At 45.9% G+C, this 22,495-nt stretch overlaps 1 protein-coding gene across 3 annotated transcripts; it reads left to right on the plus strand.

Moving 5' to 3' along the window:
• Positions 1-1,435: 1,435 nt before the first annotated feature.
• Positions 1,436-20,734, plus strand: SLC22A7 (solute carrier family 22 member 7). 3 transcript variants are annotated; one of them, XM_076334825.1, is made up of 11 exons: positions 1,436-1,921; positions 3,795-3,898; positions 8,538-8,692; positions 9,906-10,074; positions 13,172-13,289; positions 17,407-17,516; positions 17,604-17,818; positions 18,318-18,426; positions 19,861-20,067; positions 20,254-20,318; positions 20,403-20,734. In XM_076334825.1, exons 1-10 carry the CDS (start codon positions 1,544-1,546, stop codon positions 20,315-20,317), a joined length of 1,629 nt encoding a protein of 542 aa, XP_076190940.1. In that variant the 5' UTR covers positions 1,436-1,543; the 3' UTR covers position 20,318; positions 20,403-20,734. The 3 variants fall into 3 exon arrangements, with proteins under 3 accessions (XP_076190940.1, XP_076190942.1, XP_076190941.1); XM_076334827.1 differs by having other exon boundaries at positions 1,436-1,504; positions 1,627-1,921; positions 20,254-20,734; XM_076334826.1 differs by having other exon boundaries at positions 8,622-8,692; positions 20,254-20,734.
• The last annotated feature ends 1,761 nt before the right edge of the window (positions 20,735-22,495 follow it).

Raw genomic sequence — 22,495 nt, forward strand, 5'->3', positions numbered from 1 at the left:
TTGGCAATTTTGGCAGGCCTGTGGTACCTGGAGCTGCTACTTCTGCTGCATTTTTTTGTTCCTGGTTCATGGGCTAGGGACTCTTCTTTGAACCGTGTTGGTTGAGTGAACCAAGCTGTGCCAGCTCTGATGCCCCATCTCCCTAGTTGCTGCATTTTCCAGGCACTGTTTCTATAACTCTTCCAAAAATTCAGCAATTTTTCTGCTCCCTGCCACCCTGGGGTCAAAGCTTTTGCCCAGCAGCTGTGTGATATACAACTGTGTGTTACACACCTTTGATGACCAGCCACCTTTCAGCCTCTCAGATGCACCGTCCATTCTTGTTCTTCAGTGGCTCCAGCTGAATAAAGAGCTCATTTTCTTGGTTAAGAGCATAAGAAGAGTGGAAATTCACATTAAAGACCCACCTCTTCCAGGAAACCGCTCCCTGAAGCAGGCAGTGGAAGAACCATGGTGCAAGGCCCGTGCAGTGGTGGCAGCAGTACCTGTGGCCCTGTCAGGGGCTGCCCACTCACTCCTTTGGCTGTCGCATCGGTCCCCCAGAGCACACCAGCATGTAGCTGTGACCTTGCGGGAGTATGTCATGGCCCCTCTCACGCCAGGTGCAGCCTCTCTACGTGCCGGCACTGCAGCTCTCATCACTTCCTTGCATGTGTCCTGGAAAAGCACTTTCCCAGGTGGAAAAAGGGACTTTGTGGGGAAACATTTTCACTTTTTCCATCCTTTGGAGGACACTGGTGAGCAGGTGGCCCTCACCTGTAGCCCACCCTTTCTCCCCAGAGTGCTCACCTCCCTGTTTGCATCCATCCAGAGACCTCTTCTCTTCTCTTCTCTTCTCTTCTCTTCTCTTCTCTTCTCTTCTCTTCTCTTCTCTTCTCTTCTCTTCTCTTCTCTTCTCTTCTCTTCTCTTCTCTTCTCTTCTCTTCTCTTTTCTCTTCTCTTCTCTTCTCGGCAGCCTCTCACCCTCTCCATACTCCCTGCTCCCAGGTCATGACTTGACACAAGCCATACTAAAAAACACTTAGCTGATGCACAGCAACCAAGCTGTCGTGCCCCTGGGCATGCCTACACAGTGGGTCACCCCCTCTCTTCTGGGGGCCTGTTTTGTTATCCAGCTGGGCTGGCTGGTGATCAGCTCACACTAGACAGAGTTTCTTGCAGTACCTGAGATGCTGCACGGTACCCACACACTAGAAACGACAGTGCTTTCACAACACTCTTGCCCCAGCCTCCTTTCCTAATGTGGCTCTCCCTCTCAAATACCTCAACAGGAGAAAAGGACTCTAAAAAGAGAAGACGCCTTGTGCTGGGTCCACTTGAAACAGATCTGTTGAGTGCACACAGGATAATTTTTTTGGCTCTACCCCAAATGGAGAGTTTCACTGTGACTTTTGCAACCTTTCAGCAAGGTCTCAAAGTCCAGTGAAGTGGCTGTATGAAAAGCCATGGGAAGTTGAGCTCCAAGGACAGAGGCAGCTTTTCAAGCTCATGTTGCTGCTCCTTGGTACGTAGCTGCTCTGAATGAGCAAACTCCATAGAAAAGATGAAATTTGAGGATCTCTTGCTGGAAATTGGTGGCTTTGGCAGATTCCAGATTTTGATTTTGTTTATCCTCTGCCTCCCAAGAATCAACCTCCCCATGCATTTCCTGCTGCACAATTTTCTTGCTGCTACGCCCTCTCATCACTGTGCAATTCCACACCAAGAGGCATTTGTGAATCTCACCATGGAAGAAGTTCTGCTCATCAGCATCCCCCGGGAGCCCGATGGCACTTTCAGGTCCTGTGAGATGTTCTCGCAGCCTCAGTTTCACCTGCTGCTCAATTCCTCTCTGCAACCAGAAAACAACTCCATCATCCAGCACTGCCAGCACGGATGGGTCTATGACCACTCACAGTTCACCTCCACCATCTCCACCCAGGTAACGCCTGGCCTGTGATCTAGCCAAAAATGAAATTAGCTCAGTGTTTTGAGGAGCAGATGGAGAAGTGTTCGCTGGGTGCACAGAGTCAGAGGGGAATCTTTGCATTTTAACCAGTGGAAATGATTTGTTTAGAGAAGATTTCCTGGGATGAGGAAGCTCTCTGAAGCTCAGAGTTAGAAGCCACCATTTTTTATTATTATTACAAGCATCTTGCTTAGATTGATATTTAGAAGCCAACATTTCTTGTTATACGCATCTTAATTTCTGCAGGTGATTGAGAGATTGGAGGGGCAGGAGGAAGACACACATAGGATTTTCTCTGCTTGGGCCACATGGCATTTGCACAGGATTACACCCCATCAGGATTTCATTTGAGCCCATGAATTGCTTTCTTGATTTTCCAAACACTTTGTAACTTCTATTCCCTTGGCCACCCCTCCTCACTGCCCTCCGGCTTCCCCCTCTTCTCCCCAGGATCACGCTGCCTCTCTTCTCTTACCACCAGTGTCTCCTGCTTCAAGCCAAATGTGCTTTCCAAGGGCCTCCCGCTGAGATGCAGCATGCTGGCCAGCCATAACCTTGAGCCTGCCCAAGGTCCCTGCCCATCAAACATTAACCACTTGCCTTCTGAAATGCTTTGCTAAGGCTAACAGTGATACCTCTGCGTGTTAATGCTTTACCTTGCTTGAAAGGTGGCCCAAAGCACAGGAGGTCTTAGAGAAGGGGACAACTTGGTCAGACAAAAGGGGCATGGTTGGGTTTGAAACTATAGCAGCTGACTGTGTCAGTGAGAACAGGGCCAAGTTTTAACCTAGAGCTGGTGCCTCCTCCCCCCCATCCAACCACCTCTGGTTTTGGCAGGCACAGAGGTGAGGGTCAGATGTGCACCAGGTCTGTACCTGATTTCTGCACTGCTTCAGGGAGAAAGGTGCAAAGCACCCTCTGGGGAGAAGGCAGGGGAGGTGCTCTGCAGCACGGATGCTGAGCATGGAGCCTCATGATGCTGCACCCACGGTGCAGTGGCCTCGGGACATGTCCAAGGGGCCGGGGCTTTCTCTGGAGTCTTTTGCTCTTGCAGCAAGAAAGGTTGCTCAAGGTCTGGCTGGCCTTGTCAGAGAGGCTGCAAGGCTGGGTTGATGATTAAATTAAGTTTTGCCGAGTTTGCACACACAGAAAATTAACTCTGCAGCTTGCGCCCAGCTTTCTGTAATGATTAGCAACATCTGCACCTCCAAGAAACTAAAATGATGCTCATTAACTTAATTAGGAAGAATGTCTAGACCAACTTCTCAGTAACAAATCAGTAAGTTAGCATCAGGAGCAAGTATTTGGTCTGGCACCCCCTCTGCCATCCTTCGTCCCTGGCACAGACAACTTCAAAGGAAATTGGTCAGGGCAACAGTAACTGGATATCAACACGACATTCCCTAATGAAGGTTGAGGCACGCCTTAAGCTCACTGCAGTGCGGCACCCTGCAAATGCCCATCTCACCAGGGCAATCCCAGGAGCGTGGCAGAAGGAGCTAGGGGAGACATGCACCCTGAGAGCAGCTATCACAGGGGTCAGGAGAGGAAAAAGAGGATCTTTCCATGATGAGTGGTACCCAGGAAAGCTTTCTGATGCCCAACAAGTGTCCACAGAGAGGCTGTCACAGTGGGGATAGATAACTGGGAGGCCTCTGAGTTTTGTAAGATGCAGCTTTACATTTTTCAGGACTCCGGCACTGTCCTATGTGCAGTTTAGTGCAGGATTCTACCCCTCAATGAGATTCGGCTGATATAAATTGCAAGACACGATGGCTGACCACTGGAAGGAAGGGGTGTGAAAAGGCAACTGGGCACTAAGTGTCATTTTGGCCTTGTGTTTCAGTGGGACCTCGTGTGCGAGCAGCGTGGACTGAACCAGGCGACTGCAACCTTCTTCTTCATTGGCGTTACGATGGGGGCTGTGGTATTCGGATACCTTTCAGACAGGTTTGACCCCTTTCAGGCTGTTCCTCCAAGGCTTCAATTTCATGACGAGAACTTCACAAACCTGTGACCTGCAAAAGGCAATTAGAGGGACAGAGAAAGGAGAAAACACAATCGTAAAGGGAGAATCCAGCCTCTCACATGAAAATTGGACTAAAGTCATACAGGAAAGCAATGCAAGGGCTAAATGCTCCATGGATCAGCCAGTTATCAGCCCACCAGAGAAGCAGCTCTGGCCGTGGTTAGGAGTAAGATGCACTGCGGCAATGACCACAACACTGTGGTCAGCATTGCTGCAGGAACAGTAAAAACTAAAAAAATCCACTGTCTGTAAGACCAATTTCAAAAAAGACAACTGCCTAAAAAAAGAGAAAGCTGGCTAAACCAAAACCAAAACAAGAGGCTAAAAGAGTTAACTCCGTGCAAGTTATACGAAGATTGGTTAAAGACACCTAAGTGAGGGGCTCAGAGCAAATGCATGCCACATAGCTGAAAAAAAAAGAGTTTCCAGAAAGCAAAAACTGACTCCATCGTTACTAGAGAAGCAGGGTAAAGGAGGTTATTAGAAGCAGGGAGGCATTCCTCAAGGAAGAGCTGAGGCAATGAGGAAAACAGGAACGAATCTGCTCTCTCTGGTTAAATGTTAGAATGTGATAATGTAAACCTGAAAAAAATCTGAGTAATAACCTAGAAAGGGCATCAATTAAGAAATTAAATATTTTTGCAAACAGCAGAACCAGGAATCCTACCAGAGAATACATACTGCAGGCATGCAATCAGGATGTGCTATTCACTGTACGCTGTTCATTATTTAATGTCTGAGTTTCCTGCGCAGGAAACCGCTTCCTGATTTCCTTCCTCTGGGAGCAAACAAGCATTAGTGTACGGCAGGCTACAAAATCACTGCATAGCAGAGGGGAACCAGCTTCACAGTATGGAGCACCCAGAGACTTAGTGCTGAAGATGGGAATTTTTACATCCATATCATTGCATGAGTATATCAGTATACTTTTACAAGGACCCAAGACACCTGGTTGATCTTCGAACTGTGTGTCTTGGCTTTGTATCTAAAACAGCTTTATAGCACAGTGGGAGGGAAAGAAATTCAGAATCGTGAAAAGGAGCAGGACAAAATAAGGCAGAAGAGAAGGTCTCTGCTAGAGCAAAATGAAAAATAATTTGTTTTTCAAATGGATTGTGAGGGGGAAGAGCCAGTAGAAGATCAAGGCATAAAAGGAGCATCTGGAAATAAAAAGGCTGTAGTGTGAGACATAAATGAGTTTGTGCTCACAGTGGGAGAACGTGTAGGGGCAGGTGTTGGAGCTGCAGCTTTGAAATAAGCTGATAGAAGAAGGCGTAGAGAAATACACCAGGTGAATGCCAGTAAACTGCCAGGAGCAGGGAGTGGTCATCCTAGAGCCCTACAGGACCTTTGGGATGAAAAGGCTGGAACGCTGTTGGCATTGTGTGACCTCCACAGCAGAGGGCTGGGAAGGTATCATGTATCAAATCAGTTTTAAACTGGTTTCCAAAAAAGATCTCGGGAACTACGTTCCAGGCAGCCTGACATCTATCTGTACCAGGCAAATTAGTAGAAACTATTCTGAAAGATTGAGTCAGTGGCCACATGGGTGGATATGACATACTAGTGAAGAATCAGCGGGGGTTTTGCAAAAGATTCATGCCTTACAAACATACTGGATTTCTTTGAATGTGCTAACAGGCATGTGAACAGGGGAGATAGATGCCATCTACACGGATTTCAAGAAGTTTCCTTACCAAAGGCTCCTAAAGAAACTGAGCTGCCCTAGGATAAGAAGGAAGGTCTCTGCATGACTAAATAATTGACTAAAAGCCAGGAAGGAGAGGGGAGATTAAGTGTTCAGTTGTGACAATGGAGGGAGACCTGTGGGGACCTGTGCTTGGATTTGTGTGCCTTTCAGCACATTTATAAATTACCTGGAAAAGGAGCGAGTGGAGAGGTGATGCTGAGTGACCAGGCTGGTAGAGATGAGATCTGAGTGTGGAGAACTGCAGAAGGAGATTAAAGAGCTCTGTGACTGGATGGGAGTATCAGAAGACAAAATTTCAGGGTAGATCAATCTAAAATAAAGAGAAACAACTCTAACTTCTCATTTAAAATTGAGGCCTCTGAGCTGACCATAGCTGCTCAGGAGCAAGACTTTGGGGTTATTACAGACAGCTCGAGGCAAACATCCACTCAGCAATGAGTAGTGGCTGGGGAAGCAAATGGAAATTAAGAATCATTAGGAAAGGAATATAAAATTAAAGAGAGTATCACTATGCAGTAACACGTAAATGCATAGTGGCCCCACACCTTGAATACTGTGTGCAGTTTTGATTTCCCTTCACCCTCCTTCCCCATCTCAAAAGGATACAGAAGAAATGGAGAAAATTCAGAGAAGCTAACAAAAAAGACCAAGTTACAGCTTGACTTCCAATTAGCCAGACCAGGACCCTTCAGTTTGCTAAAGTGGCAGCTAACGAGGGTTTGACAGCCAGCTGTGCCCTCCTGAGCAGCCTGGAGCAGAGCTGGCTGTGCACTGCCCACCTCAGCTACCTGGCCACAGGGCCCGCAGGTCACATCAGAAAAGGCTTGAAGCCCATGTAATGGCAGCGGGGGCAGTGCATCCAGTAAATTTGCAGTAAATTTGGCAGATCTGTTAAACCTCAGGCGTCATGCCCCCCATCTCCCCTAAGACCCCTTAAAAGCTGACGTCCCATTAGCAACCTTCCTTTTCTCTAACAGAGAAGAGGTCCCACTTCTTTGTGCTAACAGTAATGCAGAGATCTCATCTGAGTGCTCCAGGGTGACAACCATCTGGTCCTGGCATTTTGCTACAGTTCAGGTTCGTTTTGTTCTAAGCCTCTACAGACATTTGGATTTGAGAACATCCCTACTGACAAATTTTACCCTGGTAAACCCTCCAACAACCTTCACTGTGAACATATATAAGCAAAAAAAAAAAAAAAAAAAAGCTTCTGTTATTGTCTGCTCTTTTCCAAACACTCCTTTTGTACCTTGTCCTTGTACTGAATTGGCTGTACGATGCTTTGGCAGACTTCCAGATTGGGATATTTATGAAAATGGCTTTTTTAAAAATTTTTATGCTTGTGCAGTTTGCTCTTTTTATTATATTTTCTACATTTAATCTTTCAGAGGCTGTGCTTTCCTAACTCTCCCTTTGAAGACAATTTTAACAGCATTATTTCTAGCAGCCTCCCTGTAGCCTGCAGTTCAATCCTGCCAGCTCACCTCTGGTTTCCCTAGCAGGTGGCATGCATTTGCTGAGAGTCTAGTAATGGGTCCATAAATAGCTGCCTTGCAGCCTGCAGGGAATCTGATGGGTTTATATCCTTCTCACTGTATTTTCAAGAAAAATCTTCATTTAAAAAATGTATCTTCTTTCTTAGGCAGTTACCCTATTGGGAAACCGGATCCAGCTCTGGTGTGTTTCTGACCCAGCAGACACGAAGTCATTACAATGACTTTTGGAAGCTGGCTCTGCTTAAATTTCAAAGCAGATCCAGCAAACTGCCTGGGCCCAAGCAACAAGTTGTTTTTTCTCCAGTAGATTCATTAACTAGCTGCTGCATGAAGTCATTTATGATCATTTTTAGGAACGTTATTGTGGCATTATGTCCCGGCATATCACTTTTTGCTCTGGAGCAATTGTCCTTGCCACCATCCTTCTCAGGTGGCCACTAAGAGAGCCCTAATGCCAGAATCAGACCAGGATTGCAGTCCCTATAGACTGAACATTACCTGTTGACAGGGTTAATTTACTAGTCCAGTTTGAACCTAAGCTTTCATCACATGCAGTGCTGATGTTCATCAGAAGACTGATGCTTTGTGCCCCATTTTGATTTTTAGATTTTCATAGGTTGTGTAGAAATACATCCACACATATTTCTCTGTGTGTGTGTGTGTGTATACATGTGCATTTGTGTGTATTTGATTTTCTGTATTTCTCCACACTCTCCACACAGGACTCTGCACCGGGGTAAGATGGTCCTACAACTTCCAAAACCCTTGGGGAATGACCTCCTAGCAGATTTCTCACAGACCCCTTAGGACATCAGAGCTATTTGCACATGTGGGCTGACAATTTGATTCCTCTTATTTTCCTTTGGGATCCTTGTTTTTCTTCCAAGGATCGGGGTGAAAGTGTCACAGCTCTCTCTCCTCCTCGAGAGCGGTGGCAGTGGCTGGTCCTGAGTGATCCACAGGAGGAGGACATGCTGAGCCAGGCATGGGGACAGCCATTGGAGGGAGCAGGGTGAGCCAGCAGCATGGGATTTCAAGCTGACATCACTGCTTTTGATGATGGTGTTGAAAAGGGGAGCCCGATATATTGTTTTGATCAGTGCTGCTCTTTCCATTGGAGAGCCTCATGCTCGATGCTCATGGGGGCAGGCTGGCCCTCTGAATGGGATTGCACCACTGTGGCACCGGTTATATCCAGAGCTGTTTCCTTCTCTCTGGCGCGTTGCATCTTGTGCTCTTTGCAGAGTGGGAAATATTTTAATTTTCCTTCTCAAGCCTCTGGTTTGCCCCATTTCAAACCCTACTCCTGGGACAGGTTTCCAGCCACTGTAACCCAGCCTGTATTCGTGGCAGGTTCGGACGGAAAGCCATGCTCCTGCTGTCGCTTGTGTGCTCTGTCATATTTGGGATGCTGAGCGCTGCCTCCGTCTCCTACAGCATGCTGGCCATCATGCGGACCCTCACTGGGGTGGCCCTGAGCGGCGTCTCCCTTATTGTATTGCCTTTGGGTAGGTATGTGGCAGCTTGTGGGTGTCTGGTTGTACAGGGGGACTTCTGACAGGCAGTGGGTAGGTAGGGACTTGTCTACCAGACAGGGCAGAGCTAGTAGGAACAGGAGTTTGGAAATAGTTATGTGTGCAATTTCACTACAGGCAGCCAAAAGTACATCCCTCTTGGGAGGACCCAAGAATTACAATTTTCTGTTAGTCTAATTAACGCTTTAACAGTCTACTCAAAATGTAACAACCACTAATTAGTACTTCTGCTGCAACATTAACACTTGCAATCCATGCTACCCAATTCCTGTTAAGGATCATCAGTAGTACAATAAAAGCCATAGACCAAAGTATCTGCCCCTTTCCTCTGATACTGAGTTCTCACCCTTCAAACACACTGTTAAGACAATTTATCAGCGTTGCCATGTCCTCAGCAGGAGGAGGAGGAGTGTGTCATTCGCAGGGTGTTTCTACCTCCCCAGTCTTGAGGTTGCTCGCAGTTTTCATAAGTTCCCAATCTGTATTTTTAGAAAGAGTGGGGCGAAAGAACCACAAAAAAAAAATCATACAGAACTAGGCAAAACTGAAGCCGAAGAATTCAGGTAATTATATAATAAAAACAAGCTCCAAACTTCAGGGTACTCAGCAGAGCACTGGATGATTTTGTAGATACAGTTGGGACATACTAGGCAAGACTCATTGTACCCAAGAGCAAGTTACAGGTGCAGCAAAAATTTCCAAGATTTTTGCAGATACAGCCAAAATCAAGCTAAAATGGCCTCAATACTGGAAAAGTCCACACAAGACCTGACAAATCCCAAGGTCTGCTATGTTTTTTTATTGTTATAAAGGTTGATGCCTGCAAGGCAAAGTAGAGCTTGGGAGGGACATTTCTGATTGTTAGCAGTTGTAGCAGGATGACCATTTGAATGCAATTGAATGGGATGAAAAGAAAAGGATCACCTAAGGTGTTTTTAGCACTGTTTCTTACTATATGTCCAGTATTTCTTCTTTTAAGGCTTTATTTTAGTTGCTTACATCTTTGCAAGAGGTTAAGCATTGTGGATGAACGTTTGAAATGTGCCAGATGTTGGCCAAACAGTGGAACTCTCCTGGAGGAGAAGACCAGGGACATTACCTCACTTTGCCCTTGTTAAAGAGCCCTGCAGACCCCTTCCTGGAGAAGTCCTGTGTGTCCCAGCTGAACGCTGCCTTCCTCTTGCAGGGATGGAGTGGGTGGACATACAGCACCGCACCTTCTCCGGGATCCTGACTAGCATCTTCTGGAGCATCGGGAACATGCTGCTGGCCATGGTAGCGTACTTGGTGCGGGAATGGCACTGGCTATTAGTAGCCGTAACAGGACCTTGTCTTCTGAGCATTGTCTGCCTGTGGTGAGTGCAGCGACCTGGAGCCGGATGGCTAGTGGGGCTGGGAGTGGGCTGTGATTTGCCTCCTCTGCTCTGTAAGCGTGGCAAATGTTGCAACACTGATCCTAGGACTGGCTCCAGCAATCCAAAGAGGAGCAGGACTCATCTGTGTCCTGCACTCGGATTGCCCAGGCATGGCAGCTCTTGAAAACTGAGTGGCCTGGGTTTCATCTCTCCCCACCTCCGACAAGGCCAGGAGCCAAGGTCGCACCACGGCTTTGGGGACAAAGAGGAGGCAGGACTGGGGCTGAGGCCAGACATTTGGGGGACAAGTTGCAGCGCAAAGGAGCAGGATTTGGTGCTGCAAGCACTGTCAGACGTGGCTCAGAGCAAGCAAAGAGATGCCAATAAAGGGAGGTAGGGCCAGACCAGATCCCTGGCTTTAATCCCTGGTAGACTCAGGATAAGTAATTTATCCATCCTCTGTCCCCACCTCATTGAGGAGGATACCTCTGGTACCAATTTTTCCATATGAGCCAATGACATCTGCAGGCTAGGTCAGGTTCATTTATCTCTGCACTTCCCATGGCCTTTCTCAGCTGTGTAACCATCCTGATGGGTCAAATACATCTGCCTCTGTGGGCTATTTCCCTCCTGTAGCCTTATTTAAGAAATACCTGACATCTCTTAAGCCTTAAAATGAAAGATGGTTCATTTAATCAAAGAAACTCATTTTCCTTCTTTTTTTCATGTAGTAAAACAGACCAGAATACAGGGTTGATTCACTGATACTGTGACTGTAATGTGAAGTGTATTGGATCAACCTATTCGATGATCCAAAACAGTCCTTTGAATAAGCAGCTCCATTTACTGGCTGGACAAAAGTCCTGTGTTGAAATAAGCAAGCAGGCATTCCCACAACTGCCCCACTGAAAACATGCAGAAATGGGTGTCTGGGTCTCCTCCACCTTAGGGTGGTTGTTTAGTTCCTCTTGGACATTGGTGTGGTGCTGGACCACACTGCAGAAATCACAGACGTGTCTCTCAGGGGTGACGGGGAGCTCTAGCTGGAAACCACACAGAATAAGCTCTGATTGTTAGACACATGGGCCCCAAGATTATATGCATAATCGCTGAGCAGAAAGTGATATCCAAATGCTAAAGTGCCTTTCAGCTGCCATCAAAGAGGCTTCTAGAGACTATGGTTTGCTTGCTTACTATGTCTGTCCATCAGCTTGAAGCAGTAGATTAAATAGCTGCACAGACTGAGCAGAAAAATCTCAAATAATACTTATGAAAAATGGGGTATAAACTGATGCTGTTGTTAATCAATGGCTCAGAAAAGATGTACTGTTTTGCTGGTGATAAGGGTTTTCTGGCAAAGAGTAACATCTGATATTTCGCTGATCAAGTCCAGCACAACTGCAATATGTGTTCTGCTGACTTTTTTAGTTTGAGTTGTCTTGCTCTTTCTCTAGGACAACCAGCCATAAACAATTGAGTCCTGGGAAGTGCTGAAATTCAGATACATTTGGACCCACCCTTTCCATGATAGCTGATTTTTTTTCTCTTATGTTAATGCCTTTTATGGAGATTAGTTCTCCAACAAATTATACTGTAGTCCAATCAAAATTCAAGCAACCAAGAGGTCAGTGATTGTTGGATAATTAAAAGTCCCTGAAGTATGGAATCAAAATCTAATTTAGCACACTCTGTAGATATTGTTGACACAATGTCAGAACTCAGTTGAGACATTAGACAACCAAAAGACATAATATTATACTCTGGAGATGGTGGCAGTGAGTGCAAAATGCCATCTTTCACTCTTTATATTTCCCAAGGTGCACTGGGTTACAAGCTTATAGGAAGGAATTGAAAACTTTCCAGAAGACCAGTTCTGCAAATGTTTTTGCTCTACACATCCTTTTCAGCTACTGCTTGAATAGTGACAGCAGTTGCTCATTAGGTTTTTTGTAACCTGATTTAGGGCACATTAATCACCAACAGCTTACAGGGAACTGGTCTCGGACCGCTTCAGTGGGAGACTCCAAAGAGAGGTTTTTGACAACTGTGTGACCTCAGTAGACCTCATAGCCACATCCTTCTTCAGGGTTGTAAGTCTTCCCACTGACTGCACAGGATGCTCAGCTGAAAGTCTCCATGCGAACAGCAGATTCTGTTTTCTGCTTCTCTCAGGGGACACATTTGAGCAGCAGGAGGTAGGTGTTGGCTGCTCTAGCAGAATGTAGCCACTGTGGGGTATTTCCAATGTCTTCTGGACCCTGTCCACTATGCAGACCCACAAAACACCATGTACCCTCTAGGCCAGATGGGCTGCACTGTGGCCTGGGAAGCTCTGGGCCAAACAGGGCCATGTAGCCATGAATTGCAACCAGATGCAAGATCAGAGAGAAGTCCAAGAAGAGGGAGTTGCAGATGCTAGTTTATGACAAGTGCTGGATCTTTTGCTGGAACAGACAGAAAAATAAGAGTCACAGGACTCCTACCCTACACAGGTCTGCTAAGCAGACCTCTCAGAGTTTCTAATTAGCTCTACAGCAGTACAGTATCCCTTGTCGCTCAATGACTAGCTTGGATACTTCACTGGGGGCCACAGCCACAATGATTTAGACCCCAGTTGACTGTCTTGTGCAGAAGGCTTTGATTATTGCGAAAAACAAATAATTTTAGCAATTAACAGAGTAAGTATAGAGCCCACTAAATCCTTTCTGCATAGTAATTTTTTACACCCTACAATTTCAAAGTTTAAAGAGTCCCAAAAAGCATGAGTCTGTAAATATAAACTCTCTGGGGACAATTTTAATTGATGAGAGTTTGAAACTTCAACCAGCTCAGAAAATTCAAGCATTGATCAAAGATCACATGATAAAAATTTTGGCTAGACATACTTCAATTAGCAGACTGTACTCCCTTAAGAGTAGAACAGCATGTATGTATAACAAGGGTGTCCCATTACTCTTATCCTCATGCACCACAGTTGCTATTTTTAGCTGATGTTGAAGTCCCATTGAGAAGACCCCGTCTCTGTGGCCAGGGCCATGTGTGTGGGGTGGAAAACATGGAGCACCAACAGGAACACTGTCTTCTCTCCTCGCACCAGGTGGGTCCCAGAGTCTGCCCGGTGGCTCATAGCCAATGGCAAAGTGAAACAAGCTCACAGGCATCTGCTTAGATGTGCAAGAATGAATGGAAGGAAAGACTTTGCTGTCTCACCAGAGGTGAGAAACTGAAGATCCAGACACACATTCTTCCTCTCCCATTTTCTCTCTCTCTGTTTTACTTCTATTTGATAGCTGAAGCAATGCTCAGCCTGCAGTGTGATTTGTGAGGCACTGTGGTCCACAGGGTGCCGTGCTCCGTTTTACTCTAGAAAGCAGCTACATCCACTCCTAAAGATAAAGCAGCAGCTCAGCTCCCATAAGGCCAGAAACCCCCTTCATTAGGTGGAGTGTCTTTCCATTCATTATTGCCATGACAAGAAGCCTCAATGCACTGGACACTGGACTAAATACGCAGCGAGAGAGAAGCACAGCCTGAAAAAGTAAGGCAGAGGCATCACTCCCGTAACAGAGAGGAGAGCATGCAGGTGCATGAGCAATTTGTGCAGCTTAGTGTTTGCCTTGGTTGCCGTAGTGTTTGCCAAGTGTTGGTAGAGTGCTAGCAGAAAGCAGACACACATTAATAGCATGTAGACAGCATATTTTCTCTCATACTGCACTTGAGATACTGCATGTAGTGTTATCCAAAAATGTAAAGGCTAGTCCACCTCAGGCTGCGTTAAGTGTACATGGGAAACCGGGAGATTGTCAGCCATAGTGCCCCAGTGGTGAATGTGGGTGTAAAGAACATTTGGCATAATCAACTTTTTCCCCTGGCTAAAGCTCTGCTCTCAAGTCAATCATGGCTCTGCCAGCAGTTTTAAAGGAATGTGGCATGGGTGAGACATTGGGCAAAGTAGGCATGTACTCACTGGTTTGAATCCATTTTTGCTTGACCCCAGAGGTGTAAAGGATAGAGTGAAGAAGCTCAGCTAGATGACTGAACAAATAAAAGGGAAAGAGAACCCTAAAAAATAGCCACCTCTTTTCAACTCCAAAGCTCAAGCTATGAGGCTGATCTGGAGATCTTCACCTTGTGTTCAGTTCTATCTTAAAAATTTATTTTTGCATTCAGACTCACAAATGTTGAGACCTTGGTCCATGACGCTTACTTAAGGACATGCTGGTGGCTCCAGGGGATGTTGATAAGTGCAAGTGATGTCTCAGCTCTAGGGAGGACTCAAGGGCCAGGCAGAAGCTGGTGTCTCCCTCTGGGGAGACACCAGAGCACAGTCAGTGCTCACAACAACCCTTCACAGCCAGGCTTGGATGGCTGCAGGTCTGTAACCTCTGACTAATTTGGTCCACATGGTTTGTCTCAACCTTCTCAAGAGCAACAAAGCTTAGCTGTGAAATCCAGTGGGTACGGAAGTTTGTGGTTCATTAAACATCAATCTTTCCTTTAAAGTCCATTGGTTTTCCTCTTACCAAAAGAGGAAGATGGGAAATCCCTGGCACCAGCACAGGAGGCTTGTGCTTTGCTGTCATGGTCCAGCTGCATCTCTGCACCCAGTGCTCCTGCAACCATGCCACTGTCTTATCCTGGCCAGCGTGACATTTTTTAAAAGCACTTTCTTAGTATCTGTTGAAAAGGTGATTAGCCCTTTTGATTTACAACAGAAACATGTTGTTTAATCATGTGAGAAATTACGAATTTACTGGTTGTGGCAGACAGGAGTTGAGTGTGACCCTTCCTTGCCTTTAATCAAGCCAGTAGCTCTGACTAAATATGTAAAAATAACAAGTTATAGCCTCTTTCATTCAGCCTTGGCTAATGACTCTGTATTTCAGAGTGCAGTGTTTCACCAGGAAGGGCATGGGCTTGCACCCTCATACCATTCTTAGCATTAGGAAATGTAGCTGGGGCTTCCCCACCATCACAGCCTTGTACCAAGTCACACCATACTGTGACCACTGGACCACGATCAAGAAAAGCTTGCAGCTGTGACACCTTGCTGGATTCATGAGGTTTATAGGGACGTGCTTGTTTTCTCTTGTCCATATCCAAACATGCAGGCAACACAGAACTGCCCGATTCTAGTTTGCTTAATTGACTTGACTGTGCATCAGTGTGTTTTGATGGCTTATTAAGGTAACAACTGATTTTCCTTAGTTCAGAAGACTGAACTTTGAAAGACGTATAATCTCTGGATAATTGCCAGCATGTTAGTGACGTACTCTCAGGTTTAATAGCATTGTCTTATAGAACTGATTAAGGAATTTCCCAGTGTGAAATTCTTTCTTCAGTATGAAAAGCTTTATCACTCATCCAAAAACTGCAAAGAATAGTAAGCAATTAGAAATAAAATCTTAGCTCTTCCCTAGTGAAACATGCTGTTACTTACAGCTATCCTCTTCCCTTTCCTAACGCTTTCTTTCATTTTGTGCAATTCTTTTAACCAGAGAGCTCTTTGGGCTGGCATTTCTCCTTTATTAGATATTTCTGCAAGTCCCCAGCCCTCATAACTGTTCAGCACCATGTCAATTGTAGGTGATGCTGTAGGCCTGCAGATTCCCTCACCCTCCTCCCTCCCCAGTCATCACTGAATTATGTGCATTTTAAGTTTCTTGGGGTTCTCGCTGTTCTGGCTCTCCCAGTTGTCCTTCCACATGCCAAGAAATCTGGCTAGCAATACATACTGGAAGATGTTTTCCATGTTAATGTCTTACGTTACCCATTTTAATAGCAAATCATGCAACTTAAAGAGAGGACAGACTGCCATCAGGGTAACTTGAAGCTAATATTGAAATTCTCAGCATTGCAGAAGTAGTCTGTTATCAGTGCTATGATTCATCCTATGCATTTGGATGAAAAGACTTATTATTTGTCTGTGAAAAAGGTTAAAAAAAAAAAGGTAAAAGTTTAAAAAAATAACTTACTTGCCATACTGCAGTATTAACAAAAGTTACCAGATCCAGAGATGGGTGTACGGAAATAAAAGAAAAACATGGGTTCAACAAACCACTAGATAGTGTGGGAAAGGATCATCAAGGTGCTAAACAGACAGACACCCTGTCTGGTTCAGAAAGTCCCTGAAGGGCTGGAGGTGGTGACATTTCTAGGGGAATATCTCTACATGCTTGCCCAGCTCTTCTGTAGGTTCCACTGCAGGACGCTGTTGGAGACAAGGCACTGGAGAAGATGATCCTCTGGTCCAAGATGCTGGAGGCCCTCTTCATCCATCTAAGTTGTAGGTTCCCTATGCGGCTCTGTGGCTGGGATTAAGTATTTGTGCAAAAGCTTTAGCCGAGGCTTTGCTTTCTCTGAAGAGGATATTGATTTGAGAATACATGTAACTAGTTAACCAGACTCTCTCCTCAAGGTTTCCTGTGATTCATAACCTAATCAGTTTTAACTGTCCTACCCTGCATCTGCTGATGATTTTTGGACATGGTGAAGCAAGGCTGTCCTGAGAGGAATTAATCTCTCCCAACATTAGGTGTCCACATCATCACTGTCTGCAGTCTCCTGTACAGTCTGCAGTCTAATGAATAGCCGATGGAGGCTAGCACATGATTCTTCTGACCAAATGCGGTTGTTTGCTCTAGGATAAAATGACTCCATCACTTCCACTGGAGATCTCCATTAACTACACAGTGAGCCTATGGCAACTAGCTTAGGTATAGCTGCATTGCAGACCTGTAGTTGTGTGAATCTCTCGCATCTCAGCCAGGGAGTAGAACTTACCAACTCTCCTGGTACTTACCGTCAATCAATCGCTAAAAGACTTTGTGAATAAGCACTCTCTTCTTCCTTATGGGCAGGGCTCACTTCTCAGTGCCTGACTTTTTTATATATTCCATATTTATAAACAGATGTATAAATAATCACACTTTATATAAATGCATTAATGAGAATAAAGCATGCAGCTCACTGTTTGTTCCTGTCTGAGACCTGACACAACAGCAGGCAACAACATGGGGAACACTGACTTTGCTAACACCAAGGTCTGCCATTTTTCTGCAACCCTTTCTGCCACATGGGGTATGTAGGTAAGAGGGAAGAAGGGGCCATGGAAAGAAAAAGAAGTCTAAAATGGTAGGCAATCTATAAAGTTGTAGGAAGACGTGCCTCTGACAACGTATGCCCAGAGAATTGTCCTGCAATGGCAACGTATGGAAAATCCAAGGCGGAGCTGGAGCTGGGAAGGGCAAAGGCCCCAGCCTGTCTAGGGTTTCGTGTCTGGATCCTAAAAGTACAGCAGCTGAGCTATTTCCTTCTTTCCACCTCTCCCAGGCCCTTAGAAGGATGGCAACAGACAAAAAGCCAGGAGGGAGCTACTCCTACATCAGCTTGTTCAGGACACCAGTCCTGCGGAAGATCTCTCTCTGTTCTGGGGCTGTATGGTAAGCAGTGCCACTTCACACAGGGGATTTGTCCTGCAGTTCGCCGGCTGGATTTCCCTAATCCCCTTCTCCACACACTCCTTGCAGGTTTGGTGTTGCCTTCTCTTATTATGGCATGAGCATGAACCTAACTGGCTTTGGGCTCAACATGTATCTCTCCCAGTTCGTCTTTGGGGTCATTGAGATTCCAGCCAAGATGATCATGTATGTGGTGATGAATCGAGCTGGACGACGGCAGAGTCAGGCGTGGGCACTCATCCTGACTGGACTATGCATCGGAGCCAACGTCATCATTCCCAAGCGTGAGACGCTCCTCTGCTATATGCAGTACTTGCTAAAGGGGAGGTTTGCATTCTGTACAGTGCTAGAGAAGGAGAACCATAGATCTTGTCCACAGGCAATTCTGTATAGAGATGTCCTCCACCTAAAGGGCATGTGTGGGACAAGGTTGCTAATGTGGGCTAGCCCTAATATGTGGTGGCAACAGATGGTCTCCAGTCACTGTGAAGCGGCTAGTAAGGGTCCAGTGATGGCAAGGTGAAGTGCCTATCTTTATTATAGACATTGTCCAATGGGAAATATCAGGACCTATCCTTGCATCAGTTCAGCTCCCACTCGGGCTAATACTTACCAAACTTACTGATCCAGACTTTGGAGACAGCAGCTCCAGGGCTACAAAGCTCCCTGTTTTGTCTGTAGGAGCATTGAATCTTCTTCCTTCTTGTACCTGAGGCCACAAGAACCTTCTTCCTAGAGGCTGCTCTTTGACCATTGTCATAAATGTCTTTTCTTTCCTCCTAGCCTTCACCTCCTTGCGCTCTGTAGTAGCCATTATGGGCAAAGGTTTCTCAGAAGCTGCATTCACTGCTGTCTTCTTGTACACCTCTGAGCTCTACCCAACCGTACTGAGGTAAGACATGCCACTCTCCTGCATGCACAACCAGAGCCTCGGTGGGATGTCACCCTCAGGTCTTCGACATCAGCAAAGCAGGACGTGCTGTTGGCTAGACTGCAGGACTGACGCCTTGCCTCTAGAAGTAGCAGGTTCTAGCAATTACACATACTCACAAGAAAGGGGCAGAAAGCTACCCTTTTTTACCTGGGTTACATGTGGTTAGGTTATGTTGATAGGGAGATGTATCGAAAGGTGAGGAGTATTCTGTGTGGGAAGATTTTTGAACTCCATAAGGCATCTGTGCTTAGTAAAGTCTTAGTTCCCTGTGATAATCTGCCAATAACTGTTAAAAGACCCCAAAAATAATCAATTGAAATACCAAGTTTTATAAGGGACACGTACTACTACATGTTTGACAGTCTTCTGGACATCAGATGATATTAAAGCAGGGACTTTCAGGAGGAAAAAGAGAGGTTATTTGAAATATCTGGGTAATGGTGACATAAAACCAGATTTAGCATCAGCATAGTTTGGGATATAGCTGAGACTGGTGGAGGGAATCACCTCACTGATTTCTTTGTGAAAGTCTCAAAAAGCCCTAACGGATCACAGCAGGCCTTGTGGCTTACTTCACCCCTGTCCCTCCCTGCCCAGAGTACCCTTCTCTGCCATTTAGTCCTTTAACTTTCACTGGTCTGTTGCATGTGGGGAATGATGCATATTTAAACCGAAGTGGGCACACCAATCTGCTACTTTTCTTCTCAGATTGGTTTGTATTTTTACATGCTCAAAGACATTGACAGATAAAGACAAAAACATTGGTTCCTTCTGCAGTACTTACTCTGCATATGCACAAGTAGGTCCTGGCATCCTTGTTGTCAGTGTGAAATGCCACCCATCCCCTGGAAATTAGTAACTGGAATAGGTCCCAGGTCTTATTTTTGGCCTCCTCTCCAAGCCCTCCTGGGCTTATATCTACAGCAGGACCAAAGGTGCTCACAGGTATCTCCAGTGCATGCCACCTGCCTAGAAGTACCTGGGAGAAGGAGGGACTTAGGTTTGCTCTCAGCAGATTGGAAGACCTACTACGGGATGGGTAGAAAATGCACTTGGGGTTTTAGACATTTAAAGTGGAAACAACTTTAGAGCAGATATTTTTAGTGTGGAACTGCAGCTTCTTTCTCATAATAGACATAAATCTATTTCTCACAGCAGTTACAGTTGCTCTCTGGGAAATATTACCATTGTAGGGAGATATGAAGAAAGAAAAAAAACAACCTAGAAAAAACCTGGCAGAGGAAAAACCTGGGGGGAAAAAAGCCTCAGCACTTATAGAAAAATAGGGGGAAGGGGAAGAGGGTCTGCACTTTTTCCCAAGGTCTGATATGAAAGAAGTACCCATCTCTTTCTCATGGTGTTCTGCACCACCACGGTGCCCTACCTTTCCAGGCAGAATGGGATGGGGTACACCTCCTTCGTGGCACGCCTCGGCGGGGCTTTGGCCCCACTTGTGTTTCTGCTGGATGAGGTGTGGAGGTCTCTGCCCGAGGTGACGTACTGTGGTGTAGCAGTGTGCTGCGGCTCGGTGGCCTTCCTGCTCCCGGAGACGCTCAACGCGCACCTGCCTGAGGGTATCGAGGATGTCGAGAAGGCACAGTGAGTCAGCTCCATCCTGCCCTGCACACAGAGTCTGCTGAGAGAGGCGGGGGACGTCCCTCTCTGCCGCCTGTAATTCCCCATCTGTGGGTGGCAGCGGATGAAGGGACAGCCCGGTGGGGATCGGGACTGTCAGGCTCCCTGCTCTTCTGTCCATCAGCCCAAACGTGCCTTCTTTTCTTCCAGAGTGAAAGGGCCGCCACAAATCAGTGCTCCCGAGGGCATGCCGCTACAGTCTCTGCTGAAGTGAGGTAGTCCGTGGGACTGCAAAACTGAGCCGTGCTCTGACCTGTCAATAAAAGAGCCTTCACTGTCCTCCTAGTCTCTCTCTGCAGGGATGTGCAGCTGAGGACATTGGAGAAAGGAGGCGGATCACGAAACCAGCTGGAGGGAGCTAAGCCCACTGTGGAGTTAGCGTGGCCAGGAGCAAGAATACAGAGGTCTAACAGCGTGTGGAAATAAAGGCACCCTGTGCTAAGCTCTTCAAGTCTTTGGCCTTGTGGGACTAGCAGCACCTTTCAGATCACTGCACAGCCTTCCAGAAACTACAATCCATTGGTTTACAGACCACAAGAAACACAATGCAGCAATAAAAAATACTGAGTGTGAATCATACAAAACCAAATAATCTCAAATAAATCTAACTGTATGGTGGATAAACCATAAACTGTAGCTACAAATATTTCTTGAATTTGGAAATGGTCTGGACATTTTTCATACTGAGGCTCAAAGCCAGCAAAAGGCACATGCAGGACTCTCACTGAGAGTGGGACAACTGCAAGCCTTTGTCCCACATACACAAAGAAAAAAAGCTTTTGCAGATTATTTAAATCTAGTGTGTATGCGATGAGTATCCTTTAAGCTAAAAAAAACCAAAAATACCTCACTACAGGAACTTTTGCATGGAATATTGAATAATTCATTATTGGACTTCATTCTGCTTACTGGTCTAACACATTGATTTTAAATTTACATGGAATGCCTTTGCCTCTTGCACTTACTTCTGCAAACAGAGATGAGCCACCAAATTACCTATAAATTTGGAACCCTGATAAACAGCACTTTCCTAAATTGGGAAGAGGGAATGGCCTCAGCATCTGAGTCCGAGGCGCACCATGATTCCCTGGGCTGTGAGGTGTTTTAAGCTAAGGTACGCACAGCCCTACAAGGACAACACAAACTGAGGATGCATCTGAAAGCGGGTGGAGAGGCCCATCCAATCCCAGGTCAAAGAGCGCCTCCTAGTAGAAATAAGGTGCCTGGCAAAATTTTATACATCACCTTTCTGCTTTAAGGCAACAAAAGGAAAGCAAACTCCTCAGAACCGCCCTAAGGCTGAGACAATTTTGCGTATTATTTCTGTCCTAGGGATTGGGTCAGATAACCTGCCAAATCCCTGGGAAAAGAGCATCTCCCCGTGCACCGCCTTGGGTTCATCAGTGGCAGACCAGAGCTAATAATCAGCTAGCAGCAACACGCTAACATGAATAATAGAGCATAATATACCTTCAAAAGTGCCATGTGCAGAGCACTTGTTTGGGCAGCTTTTCAGGGCATTCCCCTACCTACAGCAAACACCTGGTGGAGGTACCCCAAGGTGCTTGTGCCACGAGGTAGCATGCAAACTGTGCCAAAGAGTAGAAATCAGTAGAAATTTCTGGGTTTGGACAAGCCTGGTATCTCTCACTAGTTCACATTTAGTAACTGCAGGAGTTTTCACATCTTCTCTATATGCCTGCGAGTATAATAAATTATATTTGTAATGCTGTCACCAGTTTCTGACCTGGGAGCAGTACAGCCTCACCTTATTTTGGCCATCCTGCTAGCTGCCATCGGAGAGCTGGAAAGGACGTTTTTCCTTTGCTGACAGAGGAGCCTGAGCAGGCTAACGCTGCAGCACTTTCTTCTGAGCCATCCAGGACTGGGGGCAAGACAAGCTGTGAAATTCACTTTGTCACAACCTGGCAAGTGCCAGTCCAGGAACACTTTCAATAAAGAAGGTAAAATTTCGCTCCAGAGCAGGAAAACGGTGAGATTTAATATCCTGATTTCTTCCCCACATCTTTAGTCTTGTCAAAAGGACAACAGATGGGGTCCCAAATTAATGGGGTTGAGGGTTGACAGTTCCCATTCCCACTCTGCCCACGCAGCAGCGTACCCACAGGCTTTCCTCACAGACCAAGCTGTGCACTAAAAAATTACAGTGGCTCACTTCTACGTGGCGGGGCTGAGACAATATTGCTTTAAAACCCTTTTCTTTTTCTTGGGGAGGTATTTTAAGCTCTGATCATTCCTGTTTTATATTCAGGAAAAAACTTCTAGCTTCAAAAAGACTAAATTCAGTATCCCAAGTTTCATCCCAGTAACAAACAGAATACACAATAGCGTCCCATTTTAACAACCTCCACTTTGGCATTCTGTCAAAGTT

The sequence above is a fragment of the Aptenodytes patagonicus genome, chromosome 3, assembly GCF_965638725.1.
Source record: "Aptenodytes patagonicus chromosome 3, bAptPat1.pri.cur, whole genome shotgun sequence".
NCBI classification, from domain to species: domain Eukaryota; kingdom Metazoa; phylum Chordata; class Aves; order Sphenisciformes; family Spheniscidae; genus Aptenodytes; species Aptenodytes patagonicus.

Excerpts from the sequence above, each read along its gene's own strand:
- SLC22A7 (XM_076334825.1), top strand. The coding sequence starts at position 1,544 with ATGAAATTTGAGGATCTCTTGCTGGAAATTGGTGGCTTTGGCAGATTC. Across the intron at positions 8,693-9,905 it reads CCTTATTGTATTGCCTTTGG|GGATGGAGTGGGTGGACATA; the intron begins GTAGGTATGTGG and ends TTCCTCTTGCAG. Across the intron at positions 10,075-13,171 it reads CTGAGCATTGTCTGCCTGTG|GTGGGTCCCAGAGTCTGCCC; the intron begins GTGAGTGCAGCG and ends TCCTCGCACCAG.